The sequence below is a fragment of the Tursiops truncatus genome, chromosome 16 (assembly GCF_011762595.2).
Source record: "Tursiops truncatus isolate mTurTru1 chromosome 16, mTurTru1.mat.Y, whole genome shotgun sequence".
In the NCBI taxonomy this organism is placed as follows: domain Eukaryota; kingdom Metazoa; phylum Chordata; class Mammalia; order Artiodactyla; family Delphinidae; genus Tursiops; species Tursiops truncatus.
The window spans coordinates 47555810-47577613 of NC_047049.1; the positions used below are offsets into that span (position 1 = coordinate 47555810).

A 21804-nucleotide genomic window follows, 5' to 3' on the forward strand; every position below is an offset into this window, starting at 1 on the left:
TCTCAAAAACTGAACTTTTAAAAAAAAAAGGCAGTGGCCACAGCAGAAAGGGCACCTCAGGGAGTCAGAAACCTCTCACTCTTCGTGTCATGGCTCATGTCATCCTCAGCTGGGCTCTCTGAGGCCGGGAGGTGGAGCAAGAGCCCCAGAGAAGCCCGGCTTGGGAGGTAGAGAGCTCCGGGCTGTCCAGCTCCCCACCTCTGCACGCTCACCCGGCTCCCACCTAGCCTGCTGTGCTTCCTCTTTTGCGCAGGGCTGGACTGAGGATGCACAAGGGGCCCAGGATGGGGAGGACGCTCCACAGAGCTCTCAGCTCTGCGTCTGCGGCTGCCACTCCCTCGCACACAGTGGGTTCTCCACGAGAGCTCGGCAATGAAAGCAGAGAAAGGGGGTCGCCTTCACCCTTCTTACGGCACCCACTAAAACAGAATGTGGGGGATGCCCACCCGAGCCCAGCAACCACTGACTGTGGGTGCAGAAATCAAGGACCCCTGCAGGCTCGGCCGTCCAGACCGCTTGCGCCTCACCCCCAACCCCACCCAGGGCACACGTGGAGCATGGACAAGGCCAGAAGACCTCAGCTGGGTCAACGATGGAAGCCAGCATGGAGATGCCACAGGAGGCTGCAGCGCCAACAAGGAGCTGAAAGAAAATGCTTTCCTTCCCCCAGCCTTGGTCCCGGAGGTCGGGTCAGGGCAGGTCGGCCAGCCCAGCACATGCACCGTCTACCTGGGCCACATTCTCAGGTACAGCAACTGTCGTGGGCCTGGGAAAGGAGCCACTGGGGTGGCTAAGGGTTGAGAGGGTCAGGTTGCCCATGGCTGCCAAGAACGGACACTCATGTACACTATGGTCTTTTGGTGACAATGATATGTCAATGTAGGTTTATTAAGTGTCACAAATGTACTCTGGCGGGGGACCTTGGTAACGGGGGAGGCTGTGCATGTGTGGGGACAGGAGGCATAGAGGATATCTCTGTGCCTTCCTCTCAATTTTTCTGTGAACCTAAAACTGCTCTAAAAAAATTATCTAGTAAAATGTAAACAAAAAATACTTGTAACATATATGTACAGGACCACATGTTATTAACATACAATGAGCTCTAACAAATCAATAAGAAAAAGAAGAATCCGGGACTTCCCTGGTGGCACAGTGGTTAAGAATCGCCTGCCAGTGCAGGGGACACGGGTTGGATCCCTGGGCTGGGAAGATCCCACATGCCGCGGAGCAACTAAGCCCGTGTGCCACAACTACTGAGCCTGCGCTCTAGAGCCCAAGAGCCACAACTACTGAAGCCCACGCCTAGAGCCCGTGCTCCGCAACAAGAGAAGCCACCACAGTGAGAAGCCCGCACACCACAACAGAGGAGCCCGCGCTCGCCGCAGCTAGAGAAAGCCCGCGCACAGTGAAGAAGACCCAACGCAGCCAAAGATAAAAAATAAATAAACTTATTAAAGAAAAAGAATAATCCAATGCAAATGGAAAATAGACATAAACAGGCAGATCATAAACAGATTCAAGTGGTCTGTAAATATATTAGATAATAATAATAGCTATAGCATTTACTTAGCCCTCATTTTGAGTTAGGAACTGTGCTAGCACTTTACATGTGTGATGCCGTTAAATCCTGAAATCCAACTAATAAGGCCATTTTCATATCCCCATTTAATAGATGAAGAAACTGAGATTCAGGGCGTTCAGCAACTTGCCCAACATCACACAGCTTGAGAGGACCAAACAGGAATTCTCATCCAGGCAGTCTGACTAAACAGAATCTTCACTCATCTTTACTTTACTCATAGTAGTAAAGTAGTAAAGTAGTAAAAATCTTTACTCATAGTAAAGGAATTGCAAATCAAAATAAGCATTAAGGTATCATTTTTTTCACTTACCAAATTAGCCAAAATACTAAAGTTTGGTAAGACTCAAATGTTGGCATGGGTGTGAGAACATAAACATTTTCATGTATTATCGGTACAATCTTTTTGGAGACCAATTTGCTGGTATCCTTGGACACTTTATACATACCACCAGTTGAAAACTTTATCCCCAGATATTCTCACAGATGTACACAAAATTATACATATACAAGGATATTTATTTTTACATGGTTTTTTTTAATAGCAAAAAATATAGGCAATAAGATGAAGTCCAGCAGAAGAGAACTGGTTTAATTTTTTTTTAATGCACCTGTATTCTATGCAATACAATATACCCACAAAAAAGAAGGAAGTGGAATCTATATATGGCAACATTATCTGCAAGATATATTAATTTTAAAAAATAAATGCAGAATAGTGTCTAAGTCAACCTAATTTATACAAAATATTTAGAAATCTGAGCTTGTGATTACAGAGAAAATCTCCTGGTGGACCCATGGAAAGTACAGTGGGAACCGTGGGAACTGCCCAGCGGGGCGTGAGGCAACCTTCACTCTACACTTTACACTATTTGAAGTTCTTATCATGAACCCGTACAATGTTGAAAAAACAAAAAGCCAAGGTCTGTACTGTTTGAGATTCTTATCGTAACTATCTATTGCTTTCATTTAAAAAAGGCAAAATGCCAGGCCTAGAGTCACACAGACTGGAGTTTGAATTCCAGCTCCTTCATTTCCTGGTCATAAAACAGGGCAAGTTACTTGACCTCTCTGAATCTCAATTGTCATTGGGAAGTGGGGCAAATTGTGAGAAGTAAAGAAGATAACGTATGCAAAATATCGTCACTGCTTCTACCATTTGTTTAGTGTCAGAGTGTGGTAGCCACTATTATCATTGCCTTCATTCACTGACAGACTATGAAAAGCTGATGTTTTTCAACTGGTTAACTGTGTGTACCAATAAGTTCTTGCAGCAGATTGTAGGTCTCTTGCTTTCTAGGAGAATGTGATGTCTGGAGGTGCCGCAGCCATCTTGTAACCATGAGGCTAGCCGTTGCTAGCACCCTGAAGATGGCAGAGCAGAATTACGGAAAGAATCTGAATCTTTGATGTTTTCATTGAGCCACTGAGCCTACTCTAGAACAGTGACCTCCTAAATTCTTAACTGAAATTAAGAATTAAGTGGTGAATTAAACACTCTCATTGTTTAGATAGCTTTTGATTCATAATTCAGTTACTTGCAATCAAAAATGTCCTCAAGGGGGCTTCCCTCGTGGTGCAGTGGTTAAGAATCAGACCACAATGGAGGGGACACAGGTTCGAGCCCTGGTCCGGGAAGATCCCACATGCCGCGGAGCAACTAATCCCGTGCGCCACAACTACTGAAGTCCGCGTGCCTAAAGCTTGTGCTCCACAACAAGAGAAGCGACTGCAATGAGAAGCCCGTGCACCGCAATGAGTAGCCCACGCTCGCTGCAGCTAGAGAAAGCCCGCGCGCAGCAACGAAGACCCAATGCAGCCAAAAAAAAAAAAAAAATGTCCTCGAGAGACCATTTCAGGGAGGCTTTGTGGGCATATAAAGAGAGAGGAGTGCTTGTCCTGGGCCCGGCCACTCCCTCTCACCCCACCGAAGAAGAGAAGCCCACCCCTGCTCAAGTTCTATTCTCTCTTTCCATCCCAGACACAGCCCTCAGCCACACTTCAGTTGAGAGGCTCTATCCAATCCTCCTGCCTGACACGCTGCAAAGAACAGGCTCTCCCTCCAACCTCTCTCTTGGCTGCCATCACCCCTGGCACACCCAGCTGGCCCTGGGCACCAGACAGAGCAGGTGGAAATCATGCCAGGCAAGGAGCGACCAGGGGAAAGACCCTCAGAATCAGCCGCCACCGCGGTGACCTTTAGGCCCCAGTGCCTCTCTGACAGTCGGCTCTAGCTCAGAACCCCCTCCTCAAGCCCACTGCCCCCGGTACTCCCTCTGCCAGACAGGGTCAGTCCCCCGTGGCGGGAGGCACACGCCTGGCTGTCCACACCTGCTCTCTCCATGGCCCAGGAAGAGGACCTTCGTGGGGTGGGACCACGGGCACATTTAGAGGCTCTAGGTAAACTTAAAGACAAAGGCAAGCCGAAGAAGAAGGGTTATAAAACAAGGCTCCTACTCTCAGCCCCCTCGGCGTGTATAACTCACATCTGGAGTCAAGGGTGTAAGTAAAGTGAGGCTGTCTTCCCTTTCAAAGGCCTAAATCGCCCCCGCCCCCCTTCCCCTTCTGGGCGCCCGCTGCCCTCTCTCCGCCCCGCCTCGCTCCGCCTGGACTCCACCCCCTCCACCTCCTCCAGCCCTTTGCACCTCTCTGGAATCTTCCGTTCAGCTGTCCTGGTTGGCAGTGGAGCGTCAGGAGTGGCGGAAGGGGAGGAGAAGGCACAGGGACCGAACTTAGCAGTGTCCGCCATCCCCCCCACCCCGCCCTGCGTCTTCAACCCGGGGCGGGACAGGAGGAAGGTCGCTCGAGGCCGCCCCGGGCGGGGCAGGGTTGGTGGCTCCCAACCTGCGCCCCCAGGTGCCTCTGGAAGGCGATTCCGTGGCCACAAGAGGGCGCCCGTGCTCCTCCGGCGGCCTGCGCTGCCCGGATCCCAGCTCCGCACCGAAGCCCTTGGCTGACCCCACCAGCCACCTGGGACCGACGCCCAGCTGTGTCCCAGCCCCTCTGGGACCACAGTTCTGCTGATTCCTGCCTCTCCTTTCCCCAGTCCAGTGGTGTGACCACGGAGGAGGCCGTGGGCCATGCCCAGGGGATTGCATCAGGGGAGAGGGGAGTTGGGTTGAAATCTTCTCAAGAAGCCCCTTCCCCTCTCTCTGAATTCCCCCAAGTCTGAAGGGAAAGAAAATCAAACCGAGAGTCTTCCTTAAAAGACGCAAGCGGGGCTTACAAAAGCCACAAAGCTTGCAAACCAAATGGCGTCCTTGGCCACTTTCTTCCCAGACCCTTGACAGCTAGAAATGAAATGTGACGAGAGGAAGGGCAAAGCAGAAGCCTAAAGGGGACGAGCCAAGTGCGCCTGGGGTGAGAGGCAATTCCACTCCTTCCCAGCTGGACTCCAGCACCCCAAGTGTAGTTCTTTGGTGAGCCATAGAAAATTCCCAGCCCAACAAAGGCTCCCTACTTGGGCCCACCTCAGGCCTTCTCAGTGTCTCAGAAGTCTTCTCAGAAGTCTCCTCGCCCTGCCCCCAGTCCTGGCTCCTAGACACAAGTCCAGTCCCACACAGGAAGGGAGCAGAGACCAGACAGCGTGGTGTGTCCCTACCAAGGCCCAGGCCATGCCCCAACCTAATTACAAGGCAAGCAAGAAGATTCCGAAAACATGAGAGATGACCTACCTAAAGCCAGCAGATGGGTACCGCCCACCCGTCGTGCCCCTTGGGTGACCTAGCCAGCCAGGGCCCAATAAAAGTCACCCAAACTGAGGATCGATAGGTGCCCTTCTAGCCTGATCAAAGCCTCTTCACTCACAGGGCAGGACCACTGACAACTGATTTCTCTCTTTGGGCAAAAGTGACGGAAACAACCTGACAAAGCAACCCCAAGTTGTCCCAGGGAGGCCTCCTTCGCCAGGAAGAAGCTCAGAAGCTATTTGGCAAGCTCAAACAGTTTGGGTTTTGTCCGAAGAGAGAAAGGACAGGTGGGAAGGAAGGGCCTAGACTAGTGAAAATCAGGAATGCCAAGACCCTGACCACGGGAAGAGAGAGACTGCTGTTTGGAGCAGAAGGAATAAGGCAAGGCAGAGCTTTGGCATAAAGGAAAAGAAGCAGCAGGATGTGGGGACAGTGGGATGGATGGTGGGGAGAAAGAAGGTTTCTGGGGGCAAAGAGGACATGAGACAGAAAAGGAGAAAAGGTGGGAAATGAAATTAAAGATAAATAGGGGGTGGGGGAGAAAGAGCACCAAGGGCAGTGGGTGCCGGACCTGCAGAGCCTCCCCACGGCCGCTGGGATGGATGCCGATGGAGGCGCTCTGCTCCCTCCGCCGTCTTAATAGGGTGCTGAGAAAGCACGCTGTGTCTTTTCTGAGGAAAGACGTTGGGAAATGAAAAGCTTCTGGGGAGCCCACTGTGGACTAGCGGTGAGAGATGGGATGCTTCTCCTTAACATGGCTCTGGGAGCCAGGGTTTCAGAGGACCGGGGCCAGAATACATGTGTCCCAAGCACGGTTCAAGGCAGAGGGTGAAGGACCTGGAAAGAGGCTCTGAGTGAGGGAGGTTTAAGGAAACAACGTGGGCCTTGATTAAGGCCAAGCTGACAGGGCAAGAGCTGAGCCCACTGGTGGCTGTGGAAGTGGTAGCTAGCGACAGCAGACGTGTGCTAAGCGCTAACTCGGTGCCAGGTACCTTATGTGGGCTACGTCGTTTACTCCTCACAGCAAGTCAAAAAAGGGAGGCAACATTATCACCCCCATTTTACAGATGAGGAAGTTGAGGATCAGCGAGGTTAGTAACTTGACCAAGGTCTCATAGCTATAGGTGAGATCCAGGATTCAAATTCAAGTTTTAGACTACTAAGCTATAGTGCCCCCCTTGATATCCTAAGTATCGGGACCTGCATTGGGAAGACCCCATTGGCCTCCTGTGAAATAAAAATCCAGTACCTCTGCGGGACACAGACCCAATTCAGTGGACTCGGGAAGTGATGTCACAGTGGGTCAGGGCCATTCTCTGCTTTTGCACCCTCCCCCACACTGTGCCCTCAGCCCAGCAGTAGCCTACACTCTGGCAGGAATAGCTTCTCCCCCAGGTGATCCCTGTGACGGTGATGGCAGCTTTGGACTTGGAGAGGAGATGCATGCCCTGTGTCCCGGCCAGGCCCACAGGTGACAAGTTCCAGGGAGCCAGGCTTCAGCTACTGGGGCCCCAGGTTGCCAGGAAGGAGAGCTGGTGGACGGAAGGGAGATCCCTGGAGAAGAGGTGATTCCTGCCTGAGCAGGGAGCTCTAGGGATCTGGGGAATGCTCCAAAGGACAGAAGCTACCAGAACAAAACAAAACAAACAAGACCAGCCAGGACCAACTGGACCCTTCCCTGACAAAGCTGTGATCTCCGTTACTTTATTTCAAATTCAAAACAAAACAGACATAGACATAATGAAATCCACCACCTTCCAGAGCCAGGTCTGAAGGGGTCCCAGAAAGTCTGGTCAGAAATCTGGAGTCTGAAAGGACGAGATCTGTAAACGAAGCTGGTGGCCGTGTCCTGGGACCCTAAACCACTGCCAGTCAGGCCCAGCCAGGGAAAGGCCACAGCAGGAAGGGGGTGGGAGGGTTGGGTCTCCAGGTTGAATTCGAAAATTAAGCTGCAGGTGCTACAAGTAGACTTGTCCACAGAGGCTGTGCAGCCGGGGCTAGTGGGGCCGAGGACGCCATCTCCGCTGGTCTGGGGTGGCAAGCTTACCTAGGAGGGTGTTCTGGGGGCCCCAGCCATGCGCAGCCCCCAGCTTGGACACAGGCCAGGCTGGATTCCAGCGCCACCCTGCAAACCTTCATCTCGGCCGCGATGAGGTGGGTGGCTGGCTAGCCCTCCCCATTCAGGGCACAGCCCAGCCTGCCATCTTGACATACCAGGTGCAGCCTAGAGGTGGCAAACGGAGAACGAACTCATGACGGTTTGCATAGGAGAGAGGAAAACGTCTCTTCGTGAAGGGTGTCACTGGTCCCAGCCAAGCCCTGAGGCTGCAGCCTTTCACCTGTCCCTCCCCAACCTCCACCTGCCTCTCCTTGTCCCAGGTGGTAGCCTCACCTCCTTTTACTCAGACTGGAAGCCTCAGCTTCCTGGAATTCCTCCTCCTTCCCAAATCCATCACACGCTGTGTGTGTGTGTGTGTGTGTGTGTGTGTGTGTGTGTGTGCGCGCGCGCGCCCAGCCCTAGCTGCTCTCTCTATCTCCCCCTAACAGGCCGCTCCTTGGTTCCCATTCCCCAGTCCCATTCCTCCCTCCCACCTCTTCCACACGAATCTCCCGTCATGGCAGCCAAAGGGACATTGCTGTAATAAAGTCTGTGTCCACCCCTGCTTCCACAGCTCCTGTAAAGTCCCTTTCCTCAGTCACACCAGGAGCCTCACAACTAGGACCCCCTTGCCAGCCTCCCAACACAACAAACACCCCAACACAGCCTGCACCGCAGTGATTCACCGCAGCCTGGGCAAGACAGCCACCTCCAAGCCTCTGGCCAGGCCGTTCTCTCTGCCTGGTATACCCTTCCCTGCTCACCCACCAGTCCAGCCCCGCTATATCATCAAGACCCTGCTCAGCTCTGGCCCTGTGTGAAGATGCCTTCCTACCCCAGTTCATCACTCCTCCCCCCGTGTCCTCACAGCTGGGGCTCCTGGCGCCCCCATGCAGGGCCAGAGATGAGGGCACCCTGGTACCCACGTCACTCCCCAGAGCGTGACATGCTTGCCCTGAACCACAGGCGTCGGGATGGACAGGCCCAGGCCCCTGGGCTGCACGGTGCCAAGAGCCTTATGACTGCATGAGAACCTGCTTGATCACATTTTAAAAGGGGGGTAAGGTCAAGTCCCCTCCTGCACACCAGGAGAAGGGGGCCCAGGAACAGGGCCGGGCCATGGGCAGGGCTGCATGTGGGCCCTGACTCCACCTTCCCACGCCAGGTGACTCTAGGCAGGGCACTAATCTTTGGCTCCCTCACAAGGCGGTGCTGGTGGATTCTGTCCCAGGAGCTTGGAATCCCCAACACTAAGCCCCAGGACAAGGACACAAACTCACCCTTATCCTCCGCAGGTCTTGAGAGCTCCTTTGTCAATGAAGTCAGCCTGTGCTAAGTAAGCGCCAGTGTCCTGAGCTCCCCACCCCCATGGTCCCCTGACCCCCATGGCCTCCCAGCTCCCGCCATTTCCCACTAGGTGGGAGATCCCACCCCAGGCTCCTTCCCTTTTCCCACCCATTCCTGCCCCCCTCCTTTGAAGAACTGCACCAGCTGAGAATAAGTCCTTAAGCCAAAGGAGCAAGGTGAAAATGGTACAATTTCAGGCACTGCAACATATTTTGGGACAGGTGGCCACCCGCTCTCTCCCTCCTGAGGCCAGTGCCTGACACATGACCTACTGGGAGGCTGGCTCTTAGAAGTACCCTGCAGTCCTCTGTAATGCTCAGAGCCCCCCATCCTACACACTGTGAGCTCAGCAAGGGCACGGGCAGCTTCTTTCCCAAGGAATTCACAGAACCTGGCATGGAACACGGGCTCAATAAATTCTTCTTGTTCACAACTGCCCTGCGCTGCCAGCCACGTGCTGCAGGAAAACACTGCAGGCTTCAGCCAGCCTCAGCTCTGCTCTCATCCCACCACCTCGAGCTGTCCAACCCAGAGCACGGCAGTTACAGCCATGCCAGTGTCTGTGGTTGCGTCTATAAAACAGAGTGAAGAGGTAAAGACTCCACAAAGTAAGGGGATGGGTACAGGCTGTGGCACATGGGAGGCCTCCACAATGTCAGTTCCCTCCCCTAAAGACTCAGACAGTCCTTGCCACTCGGGGCCCCACGTCTCATGGCAGGAATTCGTTGTATCTCAGCACTGCCGTGAAAATAAAGCCATCGAGAGGCCTGGGGGAATCATGGCAGAGTTCTGAGGAGAGACTGAACAGAAGGTCGAGGGTTTTGACAGAAAAGTCAGGATCCCCGTTATGCACAGTGTTGAAACTGTTCCAGAGTTCAGAGCCGGATGTGCAGATGTGGCTCTTGGAAATCAAGCCCTTAAAAACTAGCCCAGCTGCAGGGGGCAGGAAGCCCCCAGGCTGCAGTCCTGCGGTCCGCAGACAGCCAAGAACAGAGACACGTCCATGGGTGCCCGTGGGTCCAAAGGGCACAGGGCCCCTACTGTCCCTGGGGCTGAGTCCATGGGCCCAGGGCAGCTCCTGGGACTGCAGCTCCTTACTCAGGGACTGCACTGGAGCAGCCGCAGCAGCTGGGGCACTGCAGGGACTGCATAACAGCTCGAAGTGGCCCCCTCCGGCTCTCCGCAGACAGGCTGTTCTCGCTGGCAGGGGCCCGCTGCAGCTGCTCAAACTGCATCTCCAGGTGCTTCTGGATGGCCAGGCCGAGTACCTCAGGGTCCACTGCAGCTCCGTACACCTCCCATGTCATGCCCTCAGCATCCCATCGCACGTCCCGCACAGGGGGTGGCACCTCCTCCAGGCTGGACCCCAGAGTTGCCTCCGAGAATGTGTGCAGGGCCACAGGGGCCTCCAGAGGCGGGCTGGTGGCCACAGCTTTGCAGACTGCCTTGGGGGCCGCTTGCACACCAGCATCCTGGGCTGACAGAGGTGATGCCAAGATGGGGGCCAAGTCACTTGCTGAGGTCATGGTCCACATATCCTTGGTCCTGGCGCCAGCCTCCATAGCTAACCCGGTGGGACCCCAAGGGTACGCACAGCAGTGGGAATGCCCAGGAAGCCCCGCAGACAACCTACACTGGAATTTCACCCCGTGCTGAGCCTGCAGCCCAGATTCACTCACTGATGCCACTAGTTTAGGAAAGGCCAGGATCCCTGGGGCAGGCAAGCCGTGGCAGCAGCTGCTGGCCCCCACCTCCCTCACACCACAGAGTAGCGCTGCTGGGGGCAGAGCATGGCAGGAGGTGGTGGCCGACTGCCCGGTGGCTTTGAGGCTGCTGCTGTGGGTCACTGTGCCCCCCAGGTCAGGTGGCGGCACCCACACCTGACTCTCCTCCAGTGTCCAGGCTGAGTTTGAAGTCTCATCCTCCAGAGCCAGGTCCCTTTCCAGGCCTGCAGGGGCTTGGCCACCCCGGCCAGAAGCGCTGCTGGGCTGCAGCTGAGCTCCGTGGACAGGCGAGCTGCCCAGGGCCGAGCAGCTGAGGCTGGCCTTCCGGGCACCACTGTGGCCCCAGATCTGGCTGCTACAGACCAGGTCCGAGTGGCTTCTCTGCACAGCGGCGGTGCTGGGGTCCCGCAGGCAGCACAGGTCACCACCGCCCACAGCGCTGCTCTGCCAGTGACCCACGGCCCCGGGCTGTGGCCGGGGGCTGGAGGCACGTGCCTGTTCCTCACGCTCAGCCTGGTGCCCTTCCTCCTCCCGGACCTGGGCACCCGTGCTGGCCTCGCCCGGCTGGGCCTGCCATACGGTGCTGCTGGCGCTCTTGTGGAGCTCCGGCCTCTGCCCCCGGCCTGCGCCCAGCAGGCTGGAGGAGCTCCAGGACAGGGGCTGAGGGCAGGGACTGAGGGGTTCCTGGGCACCCCGCTCAGGGTGGCTGGATCTCATGGCTGCCTGCAGGAGAGAGAGAGGGAGGGAGCGGCGTTGAGTCGGGTGCAGCACTTCCGCTGGACTCTGCTGGGGGCCCACAGGGTGCAAGGCACACTGCGGGGACAGCTTCAGTCCCAGCCTGCCTGACCAGGCAAAGCCACAAGCAAAACGATGACAGGAGACCAGACACTTCAAATCAAGATCACCACACATTATACACAGGGATGACACTTCAAATATCTAAAAACCAGAACCGAGCGATCAGAACGAGCCCTAGGGTAAGGTCCTAGAGACCACTCAGAAGGCCAGCTGTTGACTCTTTACTGCTGGGTTATGGGGAAGCGGGGAGCCAGGGGAGAGGCCAAGCCTGCTGGGGACAATAGGTCTTAGCACAGAAGTATTGCAGTATTTTAATAACAAGTAAAGCTCAACTGGTGAATACCAGCCAGGTTCCTCCCACAACTGTCATTATCTCTTTCACCTGGACTAGAGCCTCCTTGGTACACGGTGCGGGGAGGGGGCTCAGAGAAGTTTCGTGGGACAAGCAAGAAATGAATACAGGGCACACTGAGAACCACCCTGGGTTCTCCCATGCCCCCTCCCCATCTTCTCTCGTGTAGCCTGACTGAGCTGTCACGTCTCTGGGGATCAGTCTTGGCTGCCGTGAAGGGGAAGGGCTTTCCTGGCTTCCATCACAGGTTCCAAGCGTAGGAAGAGGCCCCCATACCAGCCCTCTACGCACAGGACTCACTCGGCATTTGCTCATTCCTCCCACAGCCATCTCCTGAGCACCTACTGCATGCCAGGCTCTCGGAACTGGGCAACATGGAACTAGTTTAGATCAGCTGTGCCCCCCCAGAATGGGGTCCAGTACAGGCCTCCCCCGCTATCCGAAAGTACAGCATTCCTATGGAACCGTTCGTAAACCAAAATGGTGTAAAGCAAAGAAATAACTACCTTTTCTTGTAAAATCCTCTTTGGATTTCTTTCCTTTATTGAAAACATGTACTAATTAATGTAGGTCTCTCATAAAAGTGAAGTGACGTAAAGTGAACTTTTGAAAAGCAGGGGATACCTGTACCACCAATCAGACACCCGCACCCTTCCTGCCCCATTCCCTCCCTGCCATTCCTGTCCCTTCCTCTAACCATACAGACTCCTCCAGACCTGCCCACTGTTCCGTCTGCAGCCCAGAGTCAGCACCGGCCCCTTCAACCTTGGTGTCTCCTCCCGGGGAAGCTTTCCCCAATGGGACTGGCTCCATCTCTGGCTGAGCACTGTCTGGCCTGGATGGAAAAGTCAGGCCAACTGTGGGCCTCCCACCAGCCTGAAGCTGTCAAAGCCTGTGGCCTGTTCCCCACTGTCTGTTCTAACACGTGGCTGGCACTCAGAAAGTGTCTGCCGTGTGTCTGATGCAGAGAACAAGCGAATACAAGAGTAAACCCGTAGGGGAAAGGGCTGAGTGCCAAGAACAGGGTCTGAGGGAGGGCATTTCCAAGGCAGGAGAGCTCACTTTGCATGATGGATCAGAACTTCCTGGAGGACTAGCCATGCAGGTCAGGCCTGGAGAGAGAGGAGGGAGATGGTGCCCAGGGGGAAGGAACAAGGAACAGCGTGAGCAGAAAGCAGGAGGCATGTGTTCAGAGCACAACAAGGGGGCAGCAGGCTAGGGGCTGGGCAGGGCCCCAAAGGGAGGGAGTGGGGTCAGGGCATCTGGGCCAGCCTGGCCCCAGCCAAAGCTGTGAATTAGAAACATTACTCTGAGACTCCCAGCCAGGCAGGACCAGCTGGAGAAACACGGCAGGGATAGCAGGCAACAGCTGCAGTTTGGGCAACCCCAGTCCTGCCTTCCCAGCCTGGGCTGATAAGAACTGTCAAGAAACCAACCACACTGGCCAGGTGAGCAAGGCCGCTTGAAAGGGAATGTGGGAAGGGCTCTCGGGCACTCAGTTTCTGTATATTACAGACTTCTTGCTGTCCCAGAGCTCAGGAGATGGCTGGTGGCTGTTCGAGCCAACGGTGAGATGTTTCTAGGGCAGCTGTCCCCTGAGAGCTCCAGGCTTGCTATGAAGCCCAGTTCAGCACAACTTCCGGCAATGATGGAAAGATGCTGCTGTGCCATCCAATGCAGTAGGCACTGGTCACATGCGGCTACTGGGCACTTGACGTGTGGCTAGTGTGACTGAGAAACTGAAATCTTGTTTTATGTAAATTTAAGTAATTGAAATTCAAAGGGCCACATACGGTTAATGACGATATATAAGCACATATGGTTAATACTGGACTGTGCAGCTATAGACATGGTCCCAGCCTGGGCAGGAGTATCCTGTCCTGGCTGCTCCTTGGGGCTGAAGCCAGACTCGTCCCTGGAAGAGTCAGGAAAAGGATGAGTAGGCAAGAGAGGACTATGACCCAGGCCCAGCCCTCAAGGAGTTCTAAGATGGACACATAGGGGCTTCCCTGGTGGCGCAGTGGTTGAGAGTCTGCCTGCCGATGCAGGGGATACGGGTTTGTGCCCCGGTCCGGGAGGATCCCACATGCCGCGGAGCGGCTGGGCCCGTGAGCCGTGGCCGCTGAGCCTGCGCGTCCGGAGCCTGTGCTCCGCAGCGGGAGAGACCACAGCAGTGAGAGGCCCGCGTACACCAAAAAAAAAAAAAAAAAAAAAAAAAGATGGGCACATAAACAGAGAAGGGCGACAAAGCCAATAACAATCACAGTGATGATAGTAAAAAAAATAGCTCCCAGTGCCCAGTCACCCACTGTTTGCCAGGCGTGTGCCATCTCCTTTCCAGCACTGTCTCATTTAATAGTCCAAGCAACCTCATGACATATGTCATCTGGGACGTATGAGAGAGGTTTAGTGACTTCCTCAAGGGCACACAGCTGGTAAGTGGTTAAGCCAGGAATTAAACCCAAGAGTGTCTGAGGGTCTCTGAGCTCCCTCTGGGCACCGTGCAGACCTCTATCCCAGACACCATCACTCTCCACTGTCGTTCTTTTTTACTTACTGTTGCCATGGCTCAACTGGAGTCCCAGAACCCGGTGCAGCGCCTGGCACTCCCAGTGGGGCCCACAACATGCCAGTGGAACAGGTAAATGAGTAGGAACAAAGCCTGGATGTCCATCCCACCCGACCTGCTTCTTAGCGGCTTCATAGGCTGCCCAGAGTCAAGAGGCCAGGAGGAGCGCCTGCTGCGTGGGAAGGCTGTGGTCACAGATAGCCCCTGGCAGGCAGACAGCCACGGAGCCCCAAGGCCAAGTACGCCAAGGAAGCCCCATCTGGACAGCCTACACAGCTTCTGGCTGAGCCTCACCTACCCTGGACCCTCCTCACAAATAGGTCCTTAAGAAGCCAGGCCAGGCCCTGGCCCCCCTAAGGAAAGGGTGGGACAAGGCTGGGGATACCCTCAGACTCCACCAGGAGCTGGTGAGAAGCCGTCAGTGACAAGGGTCCCGCTGTGCCTGCCTCACCAGATGGCTGTCTAGTGTCCAGGGTTAGTCATCACCCAGTGAGAGAACAGTGACCACAAAGACACCGGGGGTGGGGGGAGGAGGTGTATGTCTGTTGGTTCCCTTCCTCAGCACACCTCCACAAATGGCAGGTGACAAAACTGAGACCTGGAGCAGCTCAGAAATGTCAGAGAACCCACAGCTGAACCCTGGCTGGCCTTCCCAGCCCGAACGAGGAAAGGGCTTCGAGGGAAGTTACTCGAGTTATGCCAGGGAAAGGAGGTTTCCCACACACCCTACCACCAGGAAGAGGGGCCTCTCAGGAAGCAATGGAGCTGACCAAATGAACCTTGGAGCCAGGGGCAAGCAGGTGGGGCAAGGGGTCTGCTTCCAATCCAGGCTCTTCCCCTTCCTACATATGTGCACTCAGGTGGACCCCTAACCACTTTGAGCCTCAGTTTCCCCAATCTGCAAATCGGAAATAAATCCCCACCCTGCAGGGCTGTAGTGAAGACTGAACGTGATGGCATATGGACTGCCTGGAACAGTGATTGTTAATAATCTTATCTTTCTTCCTCCCATCAGGAGTGACTTGTGCTCAAGGTATCACAGGACTAGTACTTGGGGTTGGGGGGGAGCAGAAAGATGGCTTTTAGGAAGACATCGAGACACTCTATAGGTTAGCCTGGACTCGCTTCTTAATCTTTCCTACCCTCACCTCATCCTAGGACCTAGTTACCAACAGTGTTCCCAATGTCTCCATCATCACACTGTTTCCAAGTCTATTTTAAACCTCAACTTTGAAGGATGCCCATGCACACGCTCATACCTGCATGCATACGGACACACACAGGTTGGAGTCTGCATTCTAAGTGCCCCAAATGGCATGTCCATCTGCCTTAAAAATCATGGAAAAGGCTCTGGTTTCATGCAAAAAAGAGACCCTGGGAAGATGTTTTAGCACCAGTTAAAGCACAGGCACAGAGGTATCCAAGACCCCTAGTGTTCTTTAGATGACACTGTGATGTTCTCTCTCCTGCCCCATTTGATGCCAGTCAAATTTGCAATGTGGCCAACTCCCTGTGGCCAAGGCAGCACTCTCCTGCTGCCTCAGTTCTGCTTGTCAGCAAGTGGAGGAGCAACCAGCCTCACATGCAGCATTCAACCAATATCATTTGGAGTAAAAAACTCCAGTTCTGCAAAAACTTCCAGTGGCCCAACCACAGAGAATGCTAGGTTGACCTGGTCAGAGGTTCCAACTCCTGCTGTGTCGCCCTAGCGGAGGAGCCCAAGGCCTCTGGGGATGAGCCCAGGGGGATTACCAAGGCCAGTGCAAGCAGGCCCCACCGCAGACCACACCTGCGGCATCCATTTCTTCTCTTTTAAGGGACAGGCATTTAGATGATGACTTCTGCTTCCAGCAAAACCAAGACAGGAAGAAGCAAAGCTATGTGGTCAGGAGGGGAAACTGCTCATATGTTGAGATGTGGATCTTACCCCTCAGGGACCAGGGAGGGATACACACCACCCAAATCCTTCACTGCATAGTGAGGGTGTGGCAGCCTCCAGCAGGTGGTCTGATCCATCCCAGCAGCAAAAGAGGGACCGACAGGACCAGACTGTTTAGGGCCAAAGTGGGGGAATGCAGCGGGGAGCATTCCTGAGCTACTGAGAAGTGTTTAGAGGGACAAAACGTACCCATCACAGAGCCTTAAGAACAAGATGCCCAGCTCACAAGCTATGCGGGAAAGGATTCTGGGGTAACAGTGGGGCAGAGGCCCCAGGACCCAGCTCTGCTCACCACAGAGAAGCCTAGGCCCCACCAGCCCCAGAGCTTCCTCCCCTGAGGAGGATTTGCCCATACTTCCCAGGAGGAACCTGGGATGGAGAAGGTCAGCCTCCAGGCCCAGCTGCCCCAAACCCGAAGCAGCCCAGGTGGCTGGTGTGTCCCTACCTGTGTGGCCACGGGCACCCAATGAACCAGCAAAGGCCCACGCCCCAGCCGTGGACACACCAGAGACCGACACACAGGCCCGTTTGCTGTGTGAGCCTGCAGGAAGCAGCATCCGCGCAGCTGCGCACCGCACAACAAACGTACAGGCTGTGGAGCCTAAGGCCCGAACACACCACACCACACACTCTCCCCCAGGGGCAAGGGTCCCTGCCCTGCCCCTCCCACACAAAGCCCACCGGGACTCAGGGAGAAGGTCCTCAACGCGATCCCCCAAACTAGGCTACAGACCTTCCCAGCAGCAAAGACAGTGACTGAAGGAAGACGGGGCTGTGGGCCAAGGGGGTAGGGATGGAGGGCAGGAGGAGTGAGAGGGAAGGGAGGTCTGGGGCTGGGGGCAGTGGGAGGAGGGTGGGATGGGCGGTGGGGATGGAAAAGGGAGGAGGAGAAACCATAGGAACAGGGGTGGAGGCAGAATGAGACGGAGTCCTGGGCAGAGTATTGAGAAATGGGAGGATGGGCAGAGGAGACGTGGAAGAGGGGATAAGAAAGGCAATGAGACCAGAGAACGGAGGGATGCGGCCATGGGGGGCGCTGAGCACTGGGCGGGGGCCGGGATGCGGAGGGTCCGAGTGCAGGAAGAGGTGAGGAGTGGGGTTCCGGGGCGCAGGAAGGGGAGGCGCCGCCCATCCCACCCTCCTTCGCCCTAACACTGGCGAGAACGGAGCTGGCCTCTCACCCTCTCGCCCGCCCAAGGCCGCGCAGGCCGGCGGAAGCGCTGCTCCTGTGGCCGCCACAGGTGCCCGGCGCAGCGGCCCAAGATGGAGCCGAGCCGGACCTGGCCTGGGCCGAAGACGCCGCCAGCCGCGGTCCGCCCGGCCCGCGGAGCCAGCGCCGGGGAGGAGCCAAGGGGTGACTGGAGGCCGGGGTGGGGAGCCGGGGCAGACGGGACGAAGGGGGCGGTGGCCCTGCTCACCTGGGCCCGCCCCGGCCTCCACCGCCCACGTCGGCGTCCCGGCCCCGCCCCCGGCCCTGCCCCCGCCCCCACGGTCTCTCTGGTCCCCGCACTATCCCCACATCCTACAGCCCCACGAACCCTCCCCTACTCTTCCCCGCGAGCCTCCAGTCCTCCTTCCTGACCCCCTCCTCGCGGCACGTCCCACTGTCCCGTCTTTTTGGCCCCGCCCCCACCATGATCTCCAGTTTTACAGGCCTGTCCAACGACCCCCAACCCAAGACACCCATCTTCCCGACCCGACCCCGCCGTCCCCAGTCTCATAGGCTCGGCTCCCCACAATCCTCCAGCCCCCGACCCAGCTCCCCAGCCCAAGTCTTCCTAGCTCCACCGCCTCGGTCCTTGTTCCCTTCCGTCACCACGCCCCGCACAGAGGTCTACAGGCGCTCTGGAGACCCCCTTTCTCACGGCCCGCACCGTGTTCTTGGTCACCCGGGCCCCGCCCTTCACAAGTCACGGACTTCCCACCCTGCCCTCGAGAACCCCAGCGCTAGGACCTGTCCCCTGGGATAGTCGGTCGGGTCCCTCTTCGTCCCCGCCCTGCGGACGTTCATTCTCCAAGCCCTGGACCCCAGAGTCCGATCCTCTCAGATTCACTCTCGCAGACCCCAAGACCGACCCTGGTCCTTTGCACTCCGCCTCCACGGCCCCTCCAAGACCCAGGTCTTGTCCCCAGAGCCCTCCACCCGGCCTCCACAACCTAAACCTAGATTCCATGCCCAGAGTTGCTTCCCCAGCTCTGGCCCCAAAGCCCGTATTCTCCCACACCTTTCCTCATCCCTTTCCTTGCCCATGTCCCTGTCTCCACCTTTGTCCCCAAACCAACCCAACTCCTGGCATTCAATCTTCAGCCCGCTCCCAGGGACCCCAACAGCTGGCTTGTGCATTGACCATGTGGGAACGGGCCGACTCCGCCCAAGCTCGCACCCCTTCCTGCTGCTCTCTGCAGCCCCAAAACGCCCTGTCTCACTCTGTCCCGGCCCTACGATGCCAGGAGCCAGTCCAGGCCCTGGGAAATCCCGATCCTGCCCTACTAGGATGGGAGCCTGTGAGCTCAGTTCATTCAATATCCCCCAATCTCTGACAACCACGGGCTCCTTACACACAGACTCCCAACAGGCGTCCACCAGCCCAGACTGATCCTGACTCCTTCCACCCTCGAGATTCCTACCACCCTCCCCCCAACCCCCAGGGGCCCTTGTAAGAGAATCTTGTCGTATCTCTGGGCTCTGAGAATTGAGCCCCAGTGTCGACCCTCCTCTGTTGATCCCAGCTTCAGGGACCACTGATTTGCCTGCCCAGCCCTTTGCTGAGGGGGCTGCACCCCTCTGGTTCAGTGGCAGAAGAGGCAATACCATCTCTACTGCTCTTCCAGTTTGGGAAGACCTCAGGACCCAGCCTCACTTCTCCGGTCTCCACCAGCCCTGCGCCTCCACCCAGCATCAAGAGGGGACCTGCAGAAAGTTCCCCAGCCATTGGAGAGTGGAAAGCCCAGGCAAGAGCCTGCACCATTCACTTTCCGTAGCCCCTAGCCTGGCAGCTAGTCCAGAGGAGGGGGCGTGCGGCACTATGCAGCAGGTGTGGCTTGGCCCTCACACCCAGCTGCCCCCACCCAATGCCTTGGTGTGTTCTCTGCATGTGAGACCCCTCCCAGCCTTAGTACCCCTCTCTGTAGCTCTGAGCTGCCCCTCATCATTTTGTCTCATAGACCAAAGTACGCAACAGATAAACAGTCATTCCCTCGCTATCCGCGGGGTATTTGTCCCAGGCCCCACCGCAGATATCAAAATCCTCAGATGGTCAAGGGCTCTAGTCGGCCCTCTATATCTGCAGGTTCCACATCCTTGGATTCAACCGACTGCTGATCGTGTATTAAGATTGCCACCTGTGGTTGACTGACTCCACACGTGCAGCCCATGGACACAGAGAGCCGACTATACCACCATGCCACACACAGCATTTGACCCTGTGGGTCATGCCCTCACGCTTCTCTGCCCAGATTTTAATGACGGGCATCACTGTCTACTCCCCCCAGCCTGAGATCCTGCCGCTTAGGGCCTGGAAGCATTGGCTTTACCTTCTCTGCCCACCCACCCCACCCCTCCAGTTACAGCGTCAAGTTGGGATCTCACTCACTGGTGAAGAGGGTGGGGTTCTGCTCAGGAAGACTCAGACTGTCCCAAGCACCCCTCTCCAGTGGGGTCTCCTTCCCAGGGTCTAGCAGATGGCTGGCCTCCTCACCACACACAGCCTGGCAGGGGGATACGGACAAAAGGGGGCATGTTGGGGGTTTGTTTGCTGAGACCACCACCCACTCCTGCCCCTGCCCAGGAATTAGGGCCCCTCCTCCAACATCTCATGACTCTTACTCTTATTTCCTTTGTAGGGAAGTCAACAGAGTTCCAGGAAGGGAGGAGCTATGTGGGGATATACTGAGAGTTGGTGCCTCAGACCTGGGGCTCCCAGCTCCCTAAGCATCAGAGAGCCCCCCGAGAACCTCACTGCAAGTGTTTCAAGGATCCCTGCTTGGAGGTGGGTGTCAGCAGATGTCTGCCATGCTGGATGCCCGCAGATACAGCCTGACTGAACCTCCCATTAGGGTCTCTGAACAGCACCCTGGCCTTGGCCCCTTGGCCCACTGGTCCTCTTCTTCCATTTGTGGCTGGTCATGGGAGCTCTCCTGGCTGCAGTGGCTGCCGGCAGAGAGCCCAGGATGGAGAGTCAGACAGGGATGACAATCCCAACACCCCCGCATATTCACTGGTTCTGTGATCTCACACCCAAGCTAAACCATCCCTCTCTCTGGGCATCAATTTCCTCATCTGCAGATACTTACTCTTACCTCACAGGACTATAGGAAATAGAGAGTTTGTTTAAGTGTTCTGTAGAGTCTTCTTGCTGCTATCAGTCATCTGATCAAATATTTATCGAGCTTCTCCTTTGTTCTGGAGATACAAGCTAGGACTGCATGGGGTGGGGATGGGAGTGGAGTTTGTTGATTGCTTTGGTAGAGAGAGAAGGCACTTGACTTAGGACCTCATGGGCCAAGTGCCATTTCCTGAGACTCAGACCCTGACAGAAGAGAAGCAGGTATGGTGGGCTCAGGAGTTCAGTGGGGGCATGCTGGGATGGGTGGGACAGCAGGTGGAGAGGCGAGTGGCACATACAGGACTGGGGTTTGGGCTTCCCCAGGAGGTCTGGGCATCATGGGCACAGGGGTCCCTGAAGTCACAGGAGTGGATAAGGTCTTCAGGGAGAGTGTGGAGAAGAGGACCTAGGACCCACCTGTGAGTAACCAGGTGGCAAAGGACTGAGAAGGAGCAGCCAGAAAGGAATGAGGGAAACCGGGACATTGCTGTGACCCTGGGCGCTTAGAACAAGCAGCTTCAACGAGGTAATGGAGCCAGAGCCACTGGAGTCAAGGGGGAAAATGGAAGACAGTGCTTGTGCAGACAACTCTTTTAAGGATGGCCGTAACGGGGAAAGGAAGAAAAGGTGTTACTTGGAAAGGGGTGTGGGATCAAGAAAGAGATTTTTTGGTGTTGGTGCTGTTTTTTGGTTTGCTTTTTTTTGGCTGTGTTGGGTCTTCGTTGAGCATGGGCTTTCTCTAGTTGCAGCAAGCAGAGGCTACTCTTCGTTGCAGTGCGCGGGCTTCTCATTGCGGTGGCTTCTCTTGTTGCGGAGCATGGGCTCTAGGCGCGTGGGCTTCAGTAGTTGCGGTACATGGGCTCGCGGGCTCTAGAGCGCAGGCTCAGTAGTTGTGACGCACGGGCTTAGTTGCTCCGCAGCATGTGGGATCTTCCTGGACCAGGGCTCGAACCCGTGTCCCCTGCATTGGCAGGTGGATTCTTAATCACTGCACCACCAGGGAAGTCCTGGTTTGCTTTTTAATATGATGCATCTTGTAGTGGGTTTCCTTGATTTCAAGAAACAGAAAACAACACTGGTTAAGTTAAGCAAAAAAGGAACTTGTTGGAAGATTGCAGAGAGCCCAGATGGAAACTAATGCAAGAGAGCTGGCCTTGGTCCCTCAAGACAGGAGCCAGGCAAGTGCAGACCCCAGCAGCAAGGGCCACCCCACCATCTAGAAGGAAGGGTTTCAGTTGTTTGTCTTTCGTATACCTCTCAACTTGAGATTTAAAGAACCGGGGAAGCAGGAGCTCATTTGACTGAGCTTAGGCCACATGCCCTCTGTCCTTGGACGGTGAGAGGAATACCTGGCCGAAGGCATCTCTAGGAGCATCACACAGGA

At 55.8% G+C, this 21804-nt stretch overlaps 1 protein-coding gene across 4 annotated transcripts in view; it reads right to left on the bottom strand.

The window, feature by feature from the left end:
• Positions 1-6956: 6956 nt before the first annotated feature.
• GPRIN2 (G protein regulated inducer of neurite outgrowth 2) overlaps positions 6957-21804 on the bottom strand; it is a 41716-nt gene continuing 26868 nt past the window's right edge. The window contains exons 2-3 of one of the 4 annotated variants that reach the window (XR_004522644.2): positions 8647-11160; positions 6957-7492 (exon numbers count right to left, since the gene is read on the bottom strand). Coding sequence is in view for 3 of the 4 variants with exons in the window: in XM_033842532.2 (XP_033698423.1) it covers positions 9808-11160 (1353 nt within the window). In the remaining variant the exon portion in view is untranslated. Of the gene's footprint in view, positions 11161-17276; positions 17606-19688; positions 19804-21804 lie in introns of those variants that run through there. The other 3 variants (XM_033842534.2, XM_033842533.2, XM_033842532.2) reach the window with 3 other exon arrangements.